General features: G+C 55.1%; 1 protein-coding gene across 4 annotated transcripts in view; it reads right to left on the bottom strand.

Moving 5' to 3' along the window:
• The window catches only part of CDH23 (cadherin related 23), a 414,296-nt gene that overhangs the window by 218,043 nt on the left and 172,237 nt on the right, over nucleotides 1–24,016 (bottom strand). For all 4 annotated transcript variants that reach the window (XM_078434342.2, XM_078434344.2, XM_078434341.2 and 1 more), the window contains exons 7-9: nucleotides 16,422–16,616; nucleotides 12,750–12,878; nucleotides 4,933–5,011 (exon numbers count right to left, since the gene is read on the bottom strand). In XM_078434342.2, coding sequence (XP_078290468.2) covers nucleotides 4,933–5,011; nucleotides 12,750–12,878; nucleotides 16,422–16,616 — 403 coding nt within the window. The remainder of the gene's footprint in view (nucleotides 1–4,932; nucleotides 5,012–12,749; nucleotides 12,879–16,421; nucleotides 16,617–24,016) is intronic.

Consider the following 24,016-nt stretch of genomic DNA (forward strand, 5'->3'; position numbering starts at 1 on the left):
GTAAACACTGTGCTCTCTGCCTGTAACACCCTAAATCCACAGTTCCCGGGTAGTTCCTGCTCATCAGTTGGGGGGCGGCTTAGATGATCTCTTCTCGGTGAGTGTCCTCACCCCAGTGATGGCTGGGGGAGGTGGCCCCTCCCATGGATTCTTCCTCACTTCCTATTACAGATATTTTCAAACATACAGAGAAGTAGAGAGAACAGTCTAATGGACCTTTCAGGGAGCCATCACTCCATGTCAATAGCTACCGATGCAGCCCACGTATCTCAGTCTGCTTCCCCACCTACCCTACAGGTTCCAGAGGCTGAGACAGTGCCTCCAGTCCCACACATTCTCAGGACATTAGCACAGCTCTTGGCTCAGAGAAGACCCTTGATCCAATGCGGGTGGATGCCAAGAGCGCACATTTGTTGAGCACTTACTATAAAATCAGACACTCTTCTACATACTTATGTGTCTTTGCTCTCTGTATGTGCATAGCTTCCCTATGAGGCTCAGGCTACTCGTACTTTCCATTTCACAGACTGAAAAACTGACGCAGGTTACACAGTTAGTCAGTGGTAGCAGGCGAGCAAGGCGGTCTGACTCTGGAATAGAGTTACCCACACAAATAGGATGTGAGCCACATGTGGTATTTTAAATTCTCTAGTAGCCATTAAACATTAAAAACATTCAACATTAAAAAAAATAGATGAAATTAATTTTAATAATATGTATTTCACTCAGTCTATCTAAAATAATATAACTTCGACATGTCATCAATATAAGACATTATTAATGAGATGCTTTATAACCTGTTTTGCATAATAAGTCTTCAAAATCCCCTGGGTTATCTTACAGACTAGCCACATATCAAGAGCTCAGTAGCCACAGGGCAACCGTACTGGCCAGCACAGATAGCGGTCAGCACCCTGGACAGCAGCCACAGAACCTGCCCTCTCAACCGCTTCCCTACTTAAATGGATGAAGGAAGAAATGAGTGAATAGAAGTTCCTAGGACCCCTGGGCCTGATCTTTCCTTGATAATTAATAATGCTTAATACTTTATGGCCCTTTAGAGTCTCTCTGGCACCATTTTATCTGCCATAGGGATTATTAACCCTGTACCATGGTTAAAGATTATGGGGTTAAGAGGGGTCAAACGCCTTTCTCTGACACACTGCTGCAGGTGGCAGAGCTGGGCCTTGAACCCACAACTCTGGACTGCAAGTCCAGTGCTCTGTATGGGGAGGGCCACAGCTGCCCCTTGAAGCAGGACTGTCTCCATCTGGCAAAGGAAGGTGTCTGTTGAGACCCCGGGCTGGGCTGGCCTTTGGGGATGGGAGCCCCATTTTGCTCGGGTCCTGAAGGAAGTGATGCCCTTGGTGAGTGGCAGGCCAGGCGCAGGCTGAGGAAGCAGATGGGGCCTGTGCCAGGTCCTCTGTGGAAAAGAACCTTGTCATTCTTCAGTCTCAGTTTGGCCACAAGAGGCTGAGAACAAATTGATGGCAATGGAGCCATAACTTACCTCTGAAGGCCTCTTTGTTCTTGGCAAAACAAAGGGGTCATTAGTAATGGCAAAAGCGCTGGTGTGCAGACATAAATCCCCCCAGCTGCAGGGCTGATAAACAGCCCAGAGGGGATGGGGGCCTCAAGGAGCCCAGCAGGTTAACCGCACGCCATGGATCACTCATGGGCTCAGACTTGTGTCCACCCACATACAGACAGAGCCACCCCCTTCCCAGGCTCTGGAGGTGCCCAGAGACTGGGTCACCCTCCGTGGCTGTCGGGACTTACACCGGGCTCTAGGAGCCACCAAGACCCTTGTTTTTCCTCTCAAATGAAAATGGCTCCCTAGTATTGAGGGCTGAAGCAGGCTCCCACAGGGTACTCAGGGCCAACTTGGGGCAGTCCATGTGAAGATGCCCTTGGGGGGCATTCCTTCTTCCTGCTTTAAGCCAAACAGACACTGGCTGAGCCTCCCAGGGAAGGGCCGAGACTTAACATCACTGGAAAGGCATGTGTGTGAGGCCAGATCCTTGGGAGACAATGTGCTTTGCAGCAGTGTCTATGGTGGTCAAATGAAGTAGAGTTGAGGCCACATCCTAGCTTTCAGTCTCCTGTTCCCCTGGGGGACTTCGCCCTTCTGCTGGTCTGCCTGCTTTAGGCTCACAGTGAGGCCAGGTTGCAGGAGGACCATGCCATCCCAGGGCCAGAGAAGGGCGGGCAGGAACAGGCAGGTGGGCAGCAGGATCGGGAGGGAAGGAAAAGGGAAACATTTTCCTCCAGCTGCCTGAAAAGGATTTGGGTGGGGCTGCGGGTTTTGTGGCGACAAACACCCATGAAGGAGTTAAAGGACCATCAAGGCCACCCTATAAGCGAAGTCCAAGTGCTATCTTGGCAAGGATGGCAACTATTTGCTGCACGTGCTGCCCTCTCTCTTTCCACATCAGTAACAGGCTCTACCAATTGAGTACCGCACTGAGCCTGCTTGGCTTCACGGGTCCTCTTCAGGCAGCCATTACCAATCAATCACAGTTGGCATGTGAGAGGAAACCCATTTGTCAACCTTTCTAAAAAAGCCCTCAAAGCACATCTTTGCTGGCAGTGGGAATCCTATAAAGCTACGCTAAGTGCTCCAGGCCTTCCAGAAGTTTCTGCCTCCTGCCCCCACCTTTACACACATCGCCTACCTGTAGTTTCACATTCCGGGTTTCCTTTCTCATCCTACGGTTCATACTTGGGGACCTGGCCCAGGAGAGCATGCCCCTGGAAATCTCGTAGGATGCTGCCACAGGCAATTGGCCCCAGACTTCATATTCCAGAGCCCAGCTCAGACACCCAAGGCTCAGCAGCTCTGCCCTCCAGCCTCCTGCTCCCAGGGGATGGGGTGAGGAGGGAGAGCTGGCTGGGGCCATCTTTGAAGGCTGGAGAGGGCCTCAGGGTCTGAGGCTGGTGGCCTAGCACCCAGCATGAACCTGGAATGGACCAACATCCTGGAGGATGGCCTTTCAGTGTCACTGCAAGAATTTCCCGTCTGGCCGTGACTGCAGGCTAGCTCCTGGCTCCTTGCTCCCCACCTCATCCAGGCGGGGGTATGTCTGGAACCAGCACACAGGCAATGAGATGAGGAGACAATCCCCCACCCAGCCTGGTGTCCCCTTCATGCTGTTACCTTATCTTGACCCCTCAACTATCATCCTTGGGGCTCACCGGTGTTTCTGCAGCTCTCCAGCACAAGCCCCTTGCCCCTGGGAGGCACTTGATTTGCTTCCCAAATCGAAAAACTCATAAAGGAGACCAACACCAGCATGGGCCTCCCTCCTCTGCTCAGTGGGAGAGGGCCCCCAAATTCTGGGGGGGGGGGGGACTCTGCCTTCCTGCAGAACGGTTTCCTTCCTAGGACTAGCTTTCCCACACCCTGGCCTTAGGACCATCTGCACCTGGGGCACTGTGAGAAAGGACCATTCCTGGGCCCCACCCTAGTTCCATAGCATGAAACTCTCCATGGGTGCCAAGGACTCTATTTTTGGTAGGAGCCCCAGGTGATCCTTGGGCATTCTGGAATTTGAAAACCCACTACCCTGGAGTCACCTACCTTCCTTCCTTCCTTCCTTCCTTCCTTCCTTCCTCCCTCCCTCCCTCCCTCCCTTCCTTCCTTCCACAAGTCCATATTGGTGTTTACTCTGCTGAGTCTTGTGTGGGGCACCAGAATGGGGAGGAAGTGGGGTGGGGGAAGAGAGGCCCGAATCTATGCTGCTGCTGACCACATGAGCTGGGGTGGAATTTGCTTTGGGTCCTGGGCTGGAAGACACAATGGTAGTCATGCCAGCAGCTGCAGATCACAGGGAACCCACAATGCTCCTGATTTCCTGCGTTCCTAAGGATGGGGGGTGCTTCTTCCCACCAGCTAATCCCCAACTTTGCAAGGTTATTATTGGCTGCTAGCAATAAAAATAATAACAGCAACTGACACTTATAAAGGACCTTAGATCCATTAACTGGGTTCTTTACATATATTAAGTCTTCTGACCCTTAACCATCCAAGGTAGGTACTCCTACTGCTCCCATTTTATGTTTGAGAAACTGAGGTATGGAGACCATCCCAAGGCAATACACTCACGAGACTCCATCCTCTACGTTCGTCATCATTACACCTTGGTGTCTTTTGAGTTTTAGGGAAAATATGTCCCCAAAATGTTGCTCTCTGTTGTGGAGGTGTGGTCAGGAGAGGCGCCGGGGTAGACACTGGCCTGGTGGCCTGCCATCCTCCTGGCCATCAGTCTGGCCTGCCCACATGCACTAGGCTGACCCTTCACGGACCAGTGGGCAGGGAAGGAGGCCACATGTGTGGTGGGCAGGGTACACAGGGACAGAGCCGGAGAGTGTGCGTGAGTGAGCAGCCTCTCATGGGCCTGTCACTGGCTCCCTCTCTCCAAAGCCACCCAGTCCTGGGACAGCCAAATGGAGCTGCTACATGATCTGTCTTTGGGTGGGGATATGAGGTCAGGGACGCCATCACCCAGAACCTTCTTTGTAGCCAGTCTCCATTCCACTCAACCGAGAGAGCGGGTGGGAGAGGAGGGGCTCTGTGCCTCCCTTGCGACCAGACATGAACTCCCAATGCTCAGAAATGTGATGGGAGCATGAAATCAGCTGAGGTGTAGCTCTATTCATTCTAAAATGATGTACAAATGCCACCCTTTCATCAAGTCAGAAAAGAAAACAAAGAAAAACAGAGCACTGAAGGAGGTTAGATGGGAGTCCCCAATGACCTGGGCTCGGAGCCCCAAAGTGCTCACATGTCTCGGACCTTGGACAGTGGCACACACTCCTGTCACCCGACACCACCCCAGCAGCCCCCAACACCTTAGCCTCAGTCCCAAGCACCTCTCCTCCTTCCTGGCTCCTCCCTCCTTCATCCACTCAGTTCCCTTCCCAAGGCCTTACCTGAGACGATGGTGTAGCCAATCCCCCGGGGACGTCCTTTATCCTGGTCAATGGCAGTGATAACTCGCACGGTTGTGCCCTGGGCAGGAGAGAGGAGGGACCTGAGTTTGGTTGTCCAGCCCCTGGGCGGCCTCCCTGCTGCAAGGCCAGCCTAGGAAGTAGCTGCTGAGTGCTCAGGTCTCGGCTGTCCCCATCACCCTGGGGACATAACACTGAGGCCTTGGCAAACACCTCAGAGTCCCATGGGGAGGCCCAATCTTGCTGATGCTATCATTCTCTCTCCCCCTCCCCATCTCCCTCCATCTGGTGTGACCACCCAGGAAAGAAGAGCATCCAGCTGGGGGACAAGAGATCTCATCTCTATCTCAACCACCCATCAAATTGCTGTGGGACGTCAGGAGGGTTGCTGCACCTTTCTGGTGTCAGTTGTCCCACCTTAGTACGGGTAACAGCAATAACCCTGGGACCTTGCTTTCACTAGGACTTCAGTAAAGGAGAACATGGATCAATTACTCTACTAACGAAAGCATCATAAATCCTGAAAGTGAGTATCTCTAGGGATGACCCGGGAGGCCACCAAGGCCCTATGAACCACGCCCTGTCCAGCAGTACCACCAGCGGTTCCTGCCTCAAATGGCTCTGTCGCACACCCTGTTCATCCTCCCTGCAGCAATGGGGGAGAAGGAGCCAGGTTCTGGGACCACCAGGATGAGGACTCGGGGGTCCCCGCTTTTAGGGAGTACACAGTCTATGGGGAGGGGTCGCAGACAGATTCACAGGCACTGCTATACACACATTAGGGTGCTTAGATGCAGAAATGTACCCCAAAATGCAGAAGTCCACCTGGAGGAGCTGGCAAAGGGTTATACGGGCAGCAACATTTTGACGGGTCATGAGAAATGAGTAGTTTTCCAGGGAGAGAAAATGATCCGGAAGGCAAACTAGGCAGCACAGGCAGAGGCCTGGAGCCATAAGACTCTCCAGGAAGAGATCCTGTCATATAATGGGCACATTCACATGTCAGTTGATGGGTCGGTTGGCTGATTGAATGAATGAACGTATACAAGACGATTCTCATTTCACCACCACCACCACTTGCTGGGTCGTCCCTTGCCCACGGCAACCTTCACCTTAGCCTCCAGGCCCTGGCACACCATTGTCTGGCCAGCCAAGCCTGTCCACCATGCCAGCCTGAGATTCTCGCCTGGGCTACAGTTCTCCCTGGTTAATAATGAGGAGGACAGGGGCGCCTGGGTGGCTCAGTCAGTTAAGCGTCCGACTTCGGCTCAGGTCATGATCTCGCGGTTTGTGGGTTCGAGCCCCACGTCGAGCCCCGCGTTGTGCTGACAGCTCAGAGCCGGGAGCCTGCTTCGGATTCTGTGTCTCACTCTCTCTCTGCCCCTCCTCTGCTCACGTTCTGTCCCTCTCTGTCTCTCAAAAATGAATAAACGTTAAAAAGAAAAAAAAAATAAATAATGAGCAGGACAGCCCTGTCCCCATCCCCTAGGGAAATGTCAACCCTGGCATTTACATGTCTAATGATGAACTCTTGTGGCCTTGATATGCTGCCTCTCACTCATTTGCTGCTCGTCAGCTAGAGGGTGAAGTCTGTAGGCCACGTGCTCCTGAACACCTTCTCCTGTGGAGAGAGTCTTGTTCTCTGACACGGAGGCCCTCTGAGGCGGAGGGGGGCCCGGGAGCGAGACACCTCCCCTCCAGACACAGAAGGGGCATTCACCACCTCACCCACTTGGGGCAGTGCTGCCCCTGCACAGCTCTCCCTCCATCCTCTCCTGGGCCCAGGTATGCAGCAATCTCGAACACCTCTAGGGTGGGCTGAGGGAAGGCGAGAATGTTCCAGGAGAAACACGGCCATTGCCCCGAGGCCAAGGCCGTGCAGAAAGCAGATGTGGCTCCCTCCTTGGCCCCCCCCCCCCCCCCCGGGATAAGGGATCCCAGAGCTCTGACGACACCCCCTGGGGGGAAATAGACTGTTACCAAGTCAGAGAAAGACATCATTAAATGAGCATCTCCCCAGGTGGGTTCTGAGGACCCAAAGGGGGTCAGAGCCCAGGAAGTTCCCGCTAAGGCAGGTGCTGTTCTTTCTCAAGCACTCACTCTGCTGCGGCAAATGCCTGCTAGGAACTCGTTTCCCCCTCACACGTACCCCAGAAGCCCCATTTTCCGGATGAGGAAACTGAGGAACTCGAGTTACGGGGCCTGGCCGTGGTCCCGTTGCAACGAATGAATGGTGAAACCAGGGTTCAAAGTCAGATACTTTGCCTCCAAAATGCTCTTGCCCTCCAGGCAACACTGCCTGTCTACCAGCTTCTGTGATAATGACGCTGTCATTTATGAAAGTCCCTGTGATGTGGCAGGCACCAACCTAAGCACTTCACAAGCATTAGTTCATGTCACATTCGGGACCACTTACATGTCCCATCCTTCCCTTGGGCTTAGCGTAGTAAAGGCTCCTAGAAGTTAGTAAAGTGGTTAAAACAACAACAACAACAACAACAACAGCAACAACCCTGTTAGCCTTTGCTCTCTTGGGCTTTCTGGTCTGATGACAGACTCTTCTCCTGTAACATCAGTTAATGGTCCCAAACCCAGGCATCTGTGTGTGTGTGTGTGTATGGGGGGGGTCATTCAGGAGGCATTCATCAGATTTGCAGAGTCTATGCTAACTGCTCCCCCCAGTATCACCCCACACAGGGCACTTTTGGGGGTGTCTGCCTTTCTGGGGGCCACTCCTCACATGGGGGGGCCTGGATTTGTCCCCAGGGGGAGGTCCCAACGGTGTGAGTCTTGGGTGCCAGGACGGGCTTTCTGGACACGGGAACAACCCCCTCTTTTCTAGAGCCCCATGTGGCCTGGGCCCCAAACGTGTTCCAGTATGAGGGTTCCCAGGTCCCAGGCAGCCCATGGCCTGCTGAGGGCACAGACTAGCCTGCCAGGTTAACTGGGCCCCGAGGCTACCAGAACACCTTTCAAGAAGGTCACTAAAGAAACCTCAAGGGGCGACCGCAGGTCTCCGGGCATACAATCCGGGAGTGGCTGGGCTGAGCTGGGCCTAGTGACCCCCGGAGGACTGAAACGGGGCCGGTGGTGGCCCGTGCAAATAAGGGACCTGGTGGCCAAAGAGTCCTGGGAGCACCTTCCCCACGGGCACTCCCACCCTGGGCTGCCGGTGGGGCTCCGAGGGGCCAGCAGGCAATCCAGGACAAGATGACGAGGAGGCCGGCTCTCCCCAGGAAGAGCCACACCTGAGCTTCTGGGAAGTGAGATCCAACAGGCTCCTGACAAAGTTTGGGGTTTCATCTCTTTTTGGGTAAATAAATCCATTTTTAATAAAACCCTGAGCTTTTAATACAAGTGCAGCCACAAAGACTGGAAATGTTATGAGAAGGAATTAACGGGGAGGAATGGGGGCTCTTGGGATCCCACGGCTCTTGTTTCGGAGTCTCAGTAATTATATTTTCAATATACTGAAACTTATTTCCAAAGACGAGGGGATGGGGAAGCATGGCCCCTGCCCGGCCCAGAGCCAGGCCCCTAACTGGCTGGCCCTCCAGCTAGGGGCGGGGTTGGCTGGGAGAGTAGGTGGGAAGGCCCAGGAGGGTCAGGGAAGGGTCCACCCTGCCACGAGGCTCCTCCTGTCACAGGAACCCATGTTGTAAGCAGGAGGCCTCCTGGGAAAGGAGGCTCCCCTGAGAGGTTAAGGGGGCACAGGCCCCCAGGGCCCCGGCTCCTGGCGGTGGATAGAGCAGTATGGTGACGGGGTTCGGGGTTTGACTGGTGCCAGGCTGTCTGGGCTGCGAACCCTTCGAGTGAATTACTTGATCTCTCGCTGCCTTGTTTTCCCCATCTATAAAATGGGTATCATGACAGCCTCCACCCCTGAGCAACTGATATTTGCAAAGCACTTGGAACTGTACCCAGGACGCACAGCAAATGCTATAGACGTGACGGTCACTGTTCACGGGGACCACCATGAGATCTGATGCAAGCTGAGTTGCCTCTCCATAGGGAGCGCATGCATGTGATGTTCCAAAGGACTTCGGCACGTTCAGACTCCCTAGCACTCCAGAATCCTACCACGCATTCTACGGGTAAGGTGTTTTCTGGGTGTCCTATAGAGAGAGCAGCTAACAGCCCAGGGAGAGCTAGCACTGGTTAAACACCTACTCTGTGCCAAGCACCGCGCTGGGCACCCAACACAGGTACTCTCACGTTTTCCTCACAAGCCCCAGTGCGGGGGAATATGTGAGGAAACGGAGGCTCAGAGGGTTCTAGAATTGGTCTCAAGTCCCAAAGTGTGGGGTGCGGATGACTGGGGAATGGAGGGCTTGGGTTGAGGTGGGTCTGGGGGACTCCACGGCTGGCAGAGGTGACAGGCCCGGGGCTCTGTGCCCAGTAGGTGTGCCAAAGCCAGGGGTGGGGGAGGTGTGCGAAACAGCCCCTGCCTCCGAGGTCTGGGTACTGGCGGGGGGAAGTCGGGGGCGGAGCTGAGAGGAGCTCAGACTTCTCTAGAAGGAACTTGTGTCTCCCTTCTGGGTGGCCTGCCTTTTCCAAAGCAGCCGGCCAGGACAGGAGCTGGAGCTATAACCCATCAGGCTCTGCCGGGCCTCAGGGGTCCCAGCCCATCTCTCTCCCCTGGGACTGCTTTCCCGGTTCCATGACAAGATTAAGGACTTGAAAGGTGGACACAGTTTGCTTCAGGAGGTGGGAGGCGCCCGTGGGGGGAGGGGGCCCGTGGGGGCTGCAGGGGACTTCCGACAAGAGCTGCCACAGCAGATTCTGAGGCAGAAAATCCTATTTCTCAGTCCTTAATTCCAGTCAATTCCAGTCAAAGGGCTGATAGGCATCAGCTGGCAGTAATTTGTGCAGTTTATCCGCTCTTTTCACCTTCTATCGGTCCTTCACTGACGGGCAGGTCGACATGCCGCTGCTCGAGTGAGGAAATTAAAATTTGATGCAATAATCCCAAATAAGAAGGATTTTATTAGGTAATATATACACTTTAGATGAGGCATGCTGGCCCGATACACTGATAGAGAGAGGCATACATGCTGGGAGCCGCAGATAAAGAGGAAGAGTGAGGCAGAGTGGGCCGGGGTCCGAATGGAGGCCCCGAGGCCAGCAGAGGCAAGGCTGGGAGTGGGGATGCCTGGGTCCTCGGGTCGAGGAGGCTGGGCCTGCCACAGTGCTCCTTGGCCCTGGCCGGCCTGGGAAGTACTGAGTTAAGTCCGGATTCCACACTGTAAAGGGACACGCAGGGCCCAGATCAAGGCATGGAAACCGATTAGAAGCCTGGGAAAATCACGCTTGGAGTATATGGGAATCGGCCTGCAGCAGAAAAGGCTGTGCTAGGGACACACAAGTGACAGTGCTCCTTTTAAGTGTGGGGACAGGGTGGAGAGGCCGAGCTGTGTGCCCACGAGAAGATTCTGTGGGTGCCCGGGAAAGTCCGAAACCTCCCCCTTACTTCCTCGTCTGGCTCCCCTGAGCCCAGTCGTGACCTAAGTGGTGGGGCTCACACCTGCTCCCTGGGAGCTCCTGGGGCATTGGCTTTAGTGGCCTCATGGCGCCAAAGGGACAACCTACTCATAACCACTGTGACCGAATGCCTCGCTGGGTACTCTACACAAGCATGCAACCTCTAATCCTTGAAGCCCTCGGGGGATGGAGACACTACTGTAGACATTCCCAGTCTGTTTCCCAGCGAGGAAGCCATCCAGAGCGTGTGTGATTTGGCCAAGGTGGGTGCGGGGACCTGCTCCCAGTTTCCCTGGCTGCCTGGTCACCATCACATCCTCACTTCAACCAACAAGTTGGCTTTGAGCATCTTCTCTGCACTCAGCCCTGGGCACGATGCCCTGGGAGACCCACTGGAAGCCTGAGACCAGGTCCCAGAGACTCAGGTACCTTGACTACCAGGAGCTCCAAAATAACCCACTCACATGTCGGTGAACATTATAGGGACAACTATAATTCAGTGGTAAATTATGCAACACAGGGAGGGGTGAGGGAAAGAAACGGCTGGTTACATCTGCGGGCTGGTGAGGATAAAGCCAGGAAAAAAAAAAATCAAAGAAAAGTGGCCAGTGAGCTGGGAACCAATAGACGGGCAGATTTTGTACTGGTGATAGGAGCAGCCATAAGGGGTGATGAGGATGGCAGGATGGTGAGAGGGCTGGTCTGACCAGGACATCGTTTGTTCGTTCGTTCGTTCATTCGTTCATTCATTCATTCATTCACTCCACAAACACATCCTTAGCACCCCTGATGTGCTATGCCCACAGCAGTCCCAATCCCTGCCCAACTACGCTTCCAGTCCAGCAGGGAAGCAGAGGCTGAGCCAGCTGTCCAAGAGTGCTGAGTGCTAAGAAGGGGACATCTAGGGGCCAGGGACAGTTGGAAGGGCCTATCTTCTCTGAAAGGCCAGGGAAGGACTCCCTGGGCTGAGAAGATGTGGGGGTAGCAAAGAGACTTTGGAAGGAGATAGCCTTTAGCCTCAAAAGCTAGAGGTCCTGCTGTCCATGGACCACTAAGAAAGAGAAGGTGAAAATATCTCCCCAAAAATATCTCCAGATGCCTGCAGCAGGAGACTAAAAAGGATCTTGCCTGTTAGGGCCTCCAGCCCATACCTGGCCCCAAGAAAGACATGGCTACTACCCTCACAAACCCGGAGACTAAAGCACAGTGCTTCGAGGATGCCATGGTCAGGATGGACCACAGCCTCCAAACTGGAGGTCAGGCTTCCCTGGCCTGCGGTGGCCTTACAGGTACAGTCTGCACCCTGATCAAGGGAAGCCTGCCTTTCACTGATAACCTAATCCTGTGAGCCTATGCAGGTGTGCATGTGGGTGCCCTGCTTTGCTCTCCAAGTTGTGTGTCTTTCCTCTAAGCACACTGAGCTCCGTCAAAAGGAAGGGCACGTTTTTCTTTCCACAGAAAAGACTCCCCAAGCTGCATGTCCAGGGTTGCACCTGCCGAGAGGAGGCAGCGTTTCTTAATTTATCAGCCCAGTGTGTGTTTTAGTCGAGTTTGCGCAAAACCACGGATGGCGACCAGGCAAGGGATGGGCGAGTGAAGCTGCCTGCTCCCAGCCCCTGCCAAGCAGGCAGTAGCACGTCTGGGTCTCAAAGATTCCCAGTCACAACCGACTGAACCAGAGGCAGACACAGAGCCCAAGGGCAGCCAATCTCCTGGCTGGCTGGAGATCGGTGACTGTGCAACGTGGCACAAAACCATGAGTGCAGCCAACCAGGTGCCTCTTTTGAAAACGTGGACTTGAGAAATCCAAAGACACAGCAGTTAGGAGGAGCAGCCAGAGCTGTGTGCTCTCAGAGAAGAGCCAGGCCAGAGAGGGTTGGGGAGAGGGGGGCAAACGGCTGCCATCTTAGGCAGCACTGGTTGGCTGGGAGAGGCAGATCGACCCATGAATATGGCTGAGCCCAAATCTGTTTGGTTAAGCCTGGCTGAGTCCAAATGTGCTCTCCAGACCAGGCTGGTTCCACAGGTATCCCCAGTACCCCACATAAATCTTTCTGAGCTGCTCCTGTTTGTTTATGCTAGTAAATCTTTGTGTTTTGCTTCTTGGAACCCTCTGGAGATGAAGTGAGAGGGTGAGGACACGGGGTGCGGTATGAAGAGGGGGTTGGGTTTTCACTGTGCCAAGACACCCATCACTGACATGCACAGGGATTGAAGGGAATAAGAAATGCCAAGGAAGAGCCTGTCCTACCAAACAGGGCCCCCGGCCCCAACGGAAGCTCAGAGGGAAGCCCCACGAGGGCCAGGGAGCATCTTACCGGAGGAGAATGCTCATAGATGTTAGTGCTGTAAGGCAGGTTGATGAAGATAGGGTCCATGTCCTGGACATCTGTGATGATGATGGCCAAGTTGGCCAGGGTAGACAGAGGCCTGGTCTTGTCTTGATCCTTAGAGGACAGAGAATACACAGCCTTAGGTTGTGACATTGTTGACATGTGTGCACACACACACACACACACACACACATACACCTGCACACACGACACCCATGTGCACAAACCTGTGTGCCTATGTATGCACAGGTTCCCACACTCCTGCACAAAGATCGTTAGTACACAGAAGTTCAAGAACTCTAAGAACCCACGGTGATCTCTGACCTGTGCAGGAAAACGCAAACAGGGTCCCCAAGGCCCAGCAGAAGGTGGCTTATCCAGTGTCACAGAGGAGGGTTAGGGTAGATCTCCTGCCCCCCCGCCCAGCCTAGCCCTGATCATGCTGGACACCTCACGGGTGGGATGACCGGCTTGGGGTAAAGAGACAGTGCTGTCCTTAGCAACTTCTCTTGATTCAGGCAGAGGCGTCATGCCTACTTCCTGCCCCCTCTCACCCCAGGGCAGCAAGGGAAGGACCAGGATGGGCGTTCTCAGAAGAAAGGCCCTCTCACAGGACAGGGGGCCAGTCTGAGACCTGTATCCCCGCCCCCTCCCCGTCTGCACCCAGGGTTTAGTGGTCAAGCAACTTTTCTGACAGAACAGCAGGGGGAGCTCTGGGGCATGTGACATTTGGGGGACTCCAGGAAGAAATCCTGAGAGGTCGTGTAGGCCATCCCCCTGCGGCCAGGCAGGCCGTGTTTGAACCCTCCTAGTCAATTGGAAATTTAGTCTTATGAAAGCTCACCAGGAGAGGAAATCAGAAACATATCTTCTATTACCCCCAAATACACAGCCCCCCATGATAAACTGATTAAATAGCCCACTGCTATCGAATAACGATAGCCAAGAGGAACAGAAACTACACGCTGAATACACGTTTCGTACCAGGCACTGCGCTCGCGCCTTGTTTGCTTTTGTAGATAGTATGTGCCCATTATTCAGATATGTTGACCGAGACTCACAGAGGTTAAGTAACTTGCCCAGAGTCACGCAGATGGTGCATGTGTAGCCCAGACTCAAACTCAGATCCTTTTGCAATACAAACCTGCCCTGTTTTGATCTGGGGCCCTGACGTCATCTCAGCCCCTGACTTGCTGGGTCACTCTGCCTAAGTTCTCTTCCTTCGTGGGGTCTCAATTTCCTTCTCTGGGAGACGAAGGGGCTCCACACAATGACCTCCGTGGACCCTCAGGCCTGTACATTCTCTGGTCTGGGATTTGAGAGTGACCGTCCTCTGATGGGGTCTCCCTTGGTCTGGGGTGACCTGACTGATGCAAAGCATTCTCCCCATTTCAACAAGCCTAGAGCCTGTTCCTGCCCTCCAGGTACACAGGTGCAGCAGTAGAGTCTTTGGCGGGGGAGAGGGCAGGTTGTCCTAAGAGTCCTCAGGGACAGTCACGGAGAGGGTGAGGGACTTTGGGGAGGAGGGGTGCGTGCGGTAGGGTGGGGGAGAGTCTGGATGCAGGAGGAGCTGGGCAGAGGATCCATCAGGGAGACACCTTCCCAGACTCTAAGACAATGGAACCCACAGCCCAGGCTTGGGGGCTGCCCGTGGTAAGAGCTCTCCGCCAGGGACCTGAACAACCAGGCAGACAGGGCCAGAGTGGGAGGAACAGAAAGCCCCTTGACTTTCGGAGCAGGGGAGGCCAGTGACCCTCATTTGCCGTTAGCAGTCTTCTGTGGGCAGCTGGCTTTGTCCGGCCTGGCACGTGCCCTCCCCTCCGTCCCGCAGTCCTGGGGCCACAGCCTTGCTCCCGCCACAGATGTCCCCATGCAGCCTATCTCGGATTCCACGGCTGGGGAATGGGGATGGCAGAGGGCACCCTGGCAGGGCAGGCGACACGCTGGGCTCCCAGCTGCCACTCTGGGGCCTGAAGCTCTCGGCAGCCGTCTCCGGGGAAGTCCTCACATTTCCCCACCTGGTGCCCACCCCGTGGCGTCTGGGGCCCCACCCTGCTCCCCGTGATGCCACACAGGAGACTCTCCTTGGGGAAATGCCCAGCAGCCAAGGGCACAGCACGGGTCCTAGAGGGGACTATGCAGGTGCAGGAGCCATCAATATCGAAGGGCTGCTCCCGTTCTATTGCTTCAGGGCCTGAGCGCTGGGAGATTAACAGCAATTTAACTGTATTCACCGTCTCAGCTTGAGCCCAGGCCTCTTGACAGGCCCGGCCACCCAGACCTGAGCCTGTGCCCAGCTCTGGTCTCTCCCCCACCAGCCCAAAGCCATTTTTACGGAAGATGGAAATTACTCCACAGAGACAGGCTCATAGCAAGAAAGCAAGCGTCTGTGCATTTCTGGGCCCCGGTGTGGGCAAATGGCGGGTGGCGGGAGGGACACCGCAGCTGGGTGCGGGGGCAAGGGAGCGCACAAGGGTGCAGGTGCGTGCAGAAAGCGGACCCTGCTCTCGCAAGCCTCGTCGGTCCCAGAAGTCAGGTTTACTAACAGCAGCACACGTGGCCTCCCAGGCGACGAACAAGGAACCAGGGGAGAAAGGGAAGAACGTGAATGTCTCCTGCAGCGGCCTCCCCAGAAAAAGAGTGCGTTTCCTGGTTCTTGGGGCCTCTCTCCACCTTGCCCAAGCCTGGGGGAGCCCCACCTTTCACACTGGACCCTCGACCTAGTCCGTGTGTCTTACCCCAGGATCCGGGCTCTGTGACCGGCCAAGCGGAGCCCCCAGCACCACTGGCAGTCCCCGCTGCAGCGACACGGGGCCAGAGGGCGTGTGTCAGGCGATAAGGGACAAACGGCCACCAGCTCTTGCCCTGCGGCCTGCTGAGGGCTCCGGCTGTGCCTAGAGAAGAGGCAGGAGCAGGCAAGACAGGAAGGCAGGGGTAGGAGCCCGCTTAGGGTGTGGCCTGCCTGTCCCTCAGGTCCTCCCGAACAGCAGGCGACAGAGGCCGAGCTGCTGTGATGTTCTGGAAACTCAGACACTCCTGGCCGTGGGGGCCCCGGACGGGTGGCAGATAAGCCAGGTTTGAATGCTTGCTCCCTGCTACTCGTCGGCTTGTGAGTCTCAACAGCGTCAGCCATATAACGGGACAATGATTCTCTCTCTCCTCCCTCTCCTCACTAACTGAACCCGGAATTTCCAGGCCCCAGCGCGGTCCTTGAAGCACATAGCGTGCCCTACTCAGGATGCCTGGACCCTCTGGTCCCTGCATGTCGGGTGGTGTCACGACATAGCTGGCTTCCCACCTCAGCCTGATGTTCCAGAGAGCAAGGGGACACCCCACACCACGGATGTCCTGTGGGATTACCAGCGCGGGCACGGGAGTGAAGCTGCTGAGTCACCACCGTCACCGGAATGGCTCCCGTGCCTCAGTTTCTTCGTCTGTAACATGGGTCACTTGGCATTTATTACTTATGAGCTGGGGCTGCCGTGGGGATTCATGGAGACCATCCACCCGAGTGCTCAGCCCAGCCCGGCCCTTGGTCTCACTGTGACTATCACCAGCATCACGATGGCTGAGCCTGACCAGCAGGGAAGGACGCCGATGTCCCATTGCTCTCCCCCCGGGGTGGGGGGGGAAGGCAGACATCCACGCGGGACTCACCGTGGCGTTGACGGTGAGCTGGTAGGCCTGCGTAGTCTCGTAGTCCAGCTCCCGGATCACCGTGACGATGCCGCGGGCACTGTCGATGGCAAAGAACAGGGAGGGGGGCTGGAAGGAGTAGAGGACGCTGCCGCCCGCACCCAGGTCGGGGTCCGTGGCGTTCACAATGAAGATGGGTGTCCCCACCGGTGTGTTCTGGGGGTGAAGCAAAGCAAACAAAAGGGTGAGAAGTGCTCGGAGCAGCTGCCTTCGTCGGTGACTATTCCCCCAAAGCCCATTAACCACGTCCCTCCAGCCAACCGGACCCGCGGCTTTGTCATTTTTATTCTAAGAGGGTTCAGAGGAATTTAAAATGCAGTATCTGGTTGTTTTTTTGTTTTTTTTTTCCTTTTTTTGATGGCCTCCTGGTGGCCGTAACAGCACCAGTTCTAAAGATGATCTGCTCATCCTGGAGTTCTGGATGAGGGCCTTTTGGTCCCCAAGCCCCCTGTTTCTTGGCGGTGCTGATTCGTCCGTTGAGTGCCCCTTTCTGCCCAAGCCTCGGGCTCAGGGGGGTTCGGTGGGGCACCTGGGAGTCAGTGTGTCGGGAGGTCCAAGGGCAGGGAGCTGAGAGGTGCACACTACAGGCAGGTGGCCGGGGGCCCCGAGGGCTTTGCTGGCAGCATGGAGGTTACTCGGATTGCCCTGGGGTAGGGCATCCACAAGCCATCCCTGGGCCATGGCAGCCTGCCACGAGAGGCCACAAGCCCCACTCCAATATTACTACCTCCTGGGAGCCTGCCATGATTCCCTCTGCTATACACTACGTACGGACCCCTGCCCTTTTCCGACGTGGGGTCTTTGGTGAAATGTTGCTTCCTTATGGAACCTTCTAGACCCTTAAGGCAGGTCAGCCCCTCCCCCGCCCCCACCCTCCCCCGCTGTTTATATTAAGGTTCCCACCACACCCTGGATGCTTTCATCATCCACATATCTTCTATAATTCCTTGGCCCGCGCCTGTCTTCCCTCACAGCGCCCGTGCTCCGTGGAAGCCACAGGGCTCCAGCTGCCTTGCCTAGCACAGTGCCTGGCACATGGCAGGTGTTCAGTCAGTGTCCTCTCTCAAGACATGCGCGAGCTGCCCAGAGAGCGCTCAGCACATTCTCGGGATCTGTTTGCATCTCTGCCCGACGGCCAGCTCTTGTCACCGCAGCGCCCGCCACAGGGCCTGGCACGCGAGCCACGCCGGCAAAATGCTGGGCGAAGGAACCGATTCATAATTTAGTGAGCTCTGGGCACATCTGAAGATGGGCAAGCTAATGAGGCTCTTCGTGGAGACGAGAGGGTAAAAACAATCCCCGCTCCCGTCGACTGACTGTTACATGCCAGGTCCTGTGCTGTGCGCTGCGTCTGTCCACCTCTGTAACAAGTAGCTTTCTAGGTGGCAGCTAGTATCCGGTTTTGGAAAAGGAAGCTAAGGCTCAGAGAGGTGAAGTGCCTTGCCCAAGGCACACAGCTAGGCAATGGTAGAAGGTGGCCTTGAAATCAGGTCCAATTCTAAGCCACCGATCTTAAGCTCTACGCTAAATACTTCTCTTAAACACCCATGGCAGTTCTCGTCCTGACTCTTCTGTGTCAGTGCCAGCCTGAGTGAAGCCTCCTGGCCAGGAGTGTGGGACTAGCCCGTAAGTTCCCTGAGGGCAGAGACAGTATTCCTGGTCCTGTGTTTTTTTCACGCTGGGATAATGACTGGGTCCCTTCTGACACCTGCAGGGTCTCTCTCAAGGAAGGCATCTGCGTTGCTGCCTCCTGTCTGTGCTGCTGGCCGTGACGTGGGCCCTGTGTCACCGCTTTGAGCAACTTCTTTCACTGGGGCATGCTGGCAACGCTTCCCCGGGACTATCTGCTTGAGGCAAGAGTGTTCTTTACAAGACCCCTGCTTAGGCTGGAAGGGGCCCCGGGAGAACGATGTGATGGAGTTGCCATTGTTTCTTTCTGAGTGTGCGGATTCTCCCCCATCACTGAGCATGTGTCAGGCTGAATAAACAGGCTCATAACCTGTCCTTCTCCCACCAGCACTGAGCACAGGAGGCAGATAGGGAGGCCCCTCTCCTCCACACCATCCATGACTCCCCAGTGCCCCTTTGCACAGGACACAGGCCCTCACGGTCTGGCCCCATCTCCTCCTTCATACTTTATTTCCTGGCAGGTATCCCTTAGTGGCCTTTAGCTAAGATCATGTGTAGCATCTATTCTTATCAGTTTAATATTTCCTGGTAGGTAGAGCTATTTGTACTTTCCAAACCCAGCAGGCTGCCTCACACCTTGGAGCCTCTGAACCTCCTTTTCCTTTGCTAGGCCTTCCCTCCTCAGCTCGGTGGCTTGGAAAACAGATGCTCTCTTTCCCTCCAGAAGAGCATCAAGTGTGCAAGGGGGCAGAGCGGACAAGTGCCAGGATTTCAGGGATCGATAGGCCTCTGCTGGAGCCCCAGCCTCGCTGTGTGTCTTTGGGTTCCTTAATCTCTCTGATCCTTAATCCCCTCTCTGTCCACCAGAGTCAATAACGTCCCATAGGGTTAGTGTGAAGAGAACGTGAGCTCAGGAGTGCAAATTTCCCAGCATGTAATAAGTGCTTAGAAGTTGGCAGTTGGGATTTTTGTCATCTGGTGCCTTCCAGAAGACTTGTAGACAAGAACGCCTTCGAGGGGAGGGCAGGCAGGTGTCAAGACGCACAATGAATATTAATAATACCGTGCTGGGCATCCTCTGTCTGCACCCTCCAGATGCAGAGTACCCTGCTCTGTCTCCCCACCCCCCCTGCCCCCGGCAAGACCTCAGTGGACAGCATCCACCCCCAGGCTCCCTTGCAGACTAGCTTCTGCCAGGGGGAGGTGCTGGTAGGAGCTCAGAGTTTGGGAAAGAGGCAGGAGGAGAAGGAGCCTGGGGGATACTTTTCCACTCCCTCCAGCTCCAGGCCAGCCGCCCCTCCTCCCTGGCTGCAGCCTTCAGTGGGGTCCAGGCAGGCAGTGCTATCCCCTCCCCTTTTCCCTGCAGCCCTAAGGGCTGCTGCTGGTCTCAGGTGCCTCAACAGCCCTTCATGCCCCCTCGCCCTGCCCACCCTCTGTAAGATGTCTCTTCACTGAAATGCCTTTATTGGAACTAAGATGAACTGTTCCCCGGGGACCTGATGGATACAGGCACTCTGCACATACATACCCGGGGCCACCGCACGCAGGGCCCCGAAGTCTGAGGCCCTCTGGCACTGGGCTCAGTGGAGCCAGTCCCTGCCCTCACACGCCACCATGACGGCATGGGGCTCAAGGAGATCTTTACAAGCCTCTCAGCCAAACTACGGTTCTCCCTCTAGATCCAACACGCACAGCATACGCGAGCACCGGAGCCAGCCTAACCCTCCAAGCCATTCCATCAGGGCCTGGGTTCTGCCACTGGAGGGAGGGACACGTTCCCATTTCAGAGCAGCCAGCCCCCTGTGAGGCCGCTAGACAGCACTTCAGAGCACACCCCACACAGAGCCAGCGCCCAGAGGGAAGGGATGGCTCCCTCGAGAATGTCAGCTCTGCAGCCCCCTGCCTCGGGGAGCAGGGGACATTTCACCCGTGCATACCTCACGGTCCGGGGCAAAGGCTCTCTGGGCAACTGATTAGAGGATTTAAAAGCGAGATCCAAGAAGACAGGGGAAAGGGGGAAAAAGAGGGAATGGCCCTGTGTCTGACCTTCTTAGATTATGTTTCATGCCCGGCAGTGAAAACCCATTTAATTTGTGCGTAACTTACGAAAGGTTTTAAACGGGCCTGGCAAAGAGCCATTCATATACTTAGAAGGGACAAGCCATTGGAGGGAAAAGAATGCTGACTTCCTGCTTTTCAGGTCCCAGGTGCCATGCTCTATCAGGGGAATGGGGCGGGGGGTGGTGGTCATCAGCACCGACACTGGGGGCTTCTCCAAGTACGCAGCTATTTCATGCGAATGTGCAGATGTACCCCCTTTAAAGATCTGCCCCTTCAATGCAAGCAGATTTCTTCTGTGAAGCCAGGTACACCCGGGCTTCCAAGCAGACAGTAGAACTTGGTGACTCAGAGCAGAGATGCTGAGTCAGACCCCCCTGCACCCCCCCTCCAAGTTTGAGTCCCAGCCTCTCTCTCCACTTATTGGCTGGAGACCTCAAACTTCTGCTGTTGAACTCTTTTGGCTCAGTTTCCCTGTACCAGGGAAAATGTAAAAACGGAGTTGTTAACGGTACCTACCTCCAGGGTTGTAAGAAAGAATTAAGTGAGACAAGGTACGAAAAAAAAAAAAAAAACCCAAAAAACTTCTTGCTGAGCCAGGCACACGGCAATATTGAACCATACTCAATAAATGGTCGTTGCAATTATTATTATGGTAATAAAATACCATCACAAGCAGGGTGAGATGAGCTCTATTTAAAGGGAGATATTAAAAACAGCCAATCAATCTCTTCATCATCAACCTAGACAAACGGGCATTTAAAAATTCAGAAAGAGAACATCTTTGTTGATGGTTCATGGCTGCTGCGGACAGATCCAGGGTAGGAGAACATCTGGAGACCCTCCCCAGCCGGTTTGGAGGGCCTGGGAGAAGAGGGCTGGGGTCTGGGGAAGGGGTCGGAGGGGGGGCCTGGAGACAGCTCCTAAACCTGAGGCCAGGCCTGACCATGCACCACTCAGGGATGGCTTGCATGTAGGAGCAAGGAAGGAGCCTTGGGGATTATCCAGTCCAGCCACGATTGGAAATATGATGCCTTGCCTTACATATAGTGCTTTATTTGCCCCATCCAGAGACTGCCAACCCCTGCCTCCCCGCCCACACTTTTTCCAAGTAAAGATGCTTTTTGTACTCACAGTTCTGCTCAAGGGGATGGATGTAGGCAGCCAAGTTTGTACCAAGCGCCTTCAGACCTAGGCCACATCTGATTGGTCCAGGGGTAATCACCTGACTCAAACAGGCCAATCAGATGGGGCCTTGCAAGTTAAACCAATTTTCTGCACAAACCTGACAAAGGTTCTTGCTATCTGTTGGGGCTGGGGTGGGCACCATGGCAAGCAGAAAGCCACAGTTACCAGGCAGCAGAGAAGCCACGGGCAGGCCAAGGAAGCCCATGTGCAGCGATGACAATGAGCACAGTGAGACAGAAAAGCAGAGACAAGGGCCTCTGAGAGCCTCCCCTACCCTGGTCGTCACAGGCCCTGACTGGACTTCATTTTCTATCCCTGGCTGTGGTGTAGAGACTCAATCTGGGCTGTCCTTCCCAGGGCTACCCCCTTGGCTTACACTGTCCTCCGTGGGTCTCAGCTCCTGCCTGCCCCGTGGCACCCCCAGAATGTATCCAGCCACAGGCAAGGCCTCCTCATCCCTGCAGCTCTGCCCCAGGCTCAGCCTGACTCTTGCCGGCAGGGATTCCGTCCTTTTAACGCCCAGGCTGGGCCACAGAAAGCAAAGCTCCCTACCACTGCTCCTAGACTGCTGGGGGCAAGGGAGGTAATAATGGGGAGAAGAATAAAACAGCCTAGATGAATGAATGCGGGCTCCCTCTCCTTTTTAAGCGTCCCCAGACACTCCATTTAACATGCAAATCCATTCAGGTCATTGCAATGATCAGCATGAATGTGGAGGTGGCAGGGGCGGGCAGGGGACAGCTTGATCATGGGCTTGACACACTCAGCCAAGACAGGCCTGGATGAGCAATGCTCTGCAAGGCCAGGCTCTGCCCACCTGGAGGCAAGGAAACCAGGGGCAGGTACTCCTACGGAGTCTAGGCTTGGGGTTCAGGGGTCTACAGAAGCATTGCCAGGGTGGTCCTGAGCTGTGGAGGCAGGGCCAGAAGGCCCATTCCAGTCGACGTGGGCCGCCCCGTTCTAGGGCAACTTCTCCCCACATGTTCATTGTAGACTTGGCCCTGAGTCCACTTTCTTGTTGGAAAGGGGCGGCTGGTCTTTGGAGGAAAGGTTCCACGGGGCGTGATTACTCCTGCCTCTGAGATAGGCCTCTTGGTTTGCTTCCCTGCCCCAGTTCTGCTCCTAGCACCCCTTCCTCTATGACCATTCCTTCTCCCGCCCAGGCCTGCCCACTCCCTCATAGGTTCTGGGCCGTTTCAAGGGAAATCTCCCCAGATGCACCGCCCATGCCTCCTGGGAGGCAGGGACCAGTGTTTCGTCACCACCCCCCCTGCAAAACCCTTGCACTGCCAGCTGGATCACTCTCAGCAGAGGCCCACTCCACGCAGGTCGCAGACAGGGCAGGCCCCCGCCTCTTCCAGTTCCCGGTTAAGCTCCACGCCACTTCTGATGGACCCGCTGCAAATGGGCCACCCTGTGCAATTCAGAGACAAATAAATCTTTTTGCTACTCCTGGGGTGACAAGGGAATAGACTCTGGGAATGTTCTGCTGTGCAAGGGATCTTGTTCGTTAATAATAATGATAAATAGCTCACTTCTCACACGCAGTGTGAGTTACATTACACTCCAGGCTTCTACAGAGGTGGCTCGGGGTGCTCACTGGAACAGTGGGGTGGGGGGGGGGGTGCGTGCAGAAGGGAGGAAGGGGCCGGGCAGGTGGAGCGGCAGAGAGGGAGGGCGAAGGAAACGGAGAAGGAGAGACGGTAAGGAAGGGGGCAGGGGAGGGAGAAGAAGGTGACAGGGGACAAAGGAAACTAGGAGGGGACAGTGAAAGAGCACAACAGGGGAGCAAAGGGCGATGGGGGTGAGGTGGGAGAGCACGCCTAAGAAGAGAGAGGGAAGGAAAGAGGAAGAAACTGAAAGGGAGAAAAAGAGACAGTGCAGAGGGAAAGTTGTGAACAAAGGAAAAGAAGAACAAAAGTTCGAGGCGCCAAGAGAAAGGAAGTAGAGCACACCGTACCCTCTCATCTTCGCGGTGTACCCTCCTCAATTCGATTTATTCTGTACCTTCGACCCCACCTCCGCAAGAAGCCCTACCATTTCCACTGTAGGTGTCGTCTCTAAAGGCGTTATTAATATTTATGGAATGCTTGCTGGATGCCGCCACAGTCTTTAATATCTTATTATAAAGCCTGTTATAAAATGCATTAGTAATAAATTCCTGACAGATGGAGTTCTGACAAGGTGCGGGCGCCTTGGTGAATCGGAGCTGGGAACAGACGCTCCTGGAACGTGCGTGTGCTGCTCAGAGGCTGGGCTGCTGCCCGCCCCTTCCCCCCCACCGCCCCCCACCTGAGGTGGGGTGGGGGCGGGGAGGGAGCTCACTCCTCCATCCTCAGGCCCAGGAGCCATCAAATATTATCTCATCACCTCCTTTTCCCCCAGAGCGGAAGAATGAAAGCTCAGAGAAATGAAGCAATCTGTCTCAAGTCACACAGCTTGTAAGTGAGTGATGGAATTTTAGGATTCAAGTTCAGGTCACCTCTGTGTCCCCAGACCTCAGGGACCCTGCAGATGAGGGTGGAGAGTGGGCTCAGGGTCCCTGCTCAAGTAGGGCTGATTCACTCACTTCCCTCCTTGGAAGGGCTGGGAATGACATGGGAGCCGAAGACGGGGGTGGGGGGGGGGTGGGGGCTCTGGGTTGTTTGCACTGGAGAAAGGAAGGCTGATGGGGAGCTTTA

The sequence above is a fragment of the Panthera onca genome, chromosome D2 (assembly GCF_046562875.1).
Source record: "Panthera onca isolate mPanOnc1 chromosome D2, mPanOnc1 haplotype 2, whole genome shotgun sequence".
Classification (NCBI taxonomy): domain Eukaryota; kingdom Metazoa; phylum Chordata; class Mammalia; order Carnivora; family Felidae; genus Panthera; species Panthera onca.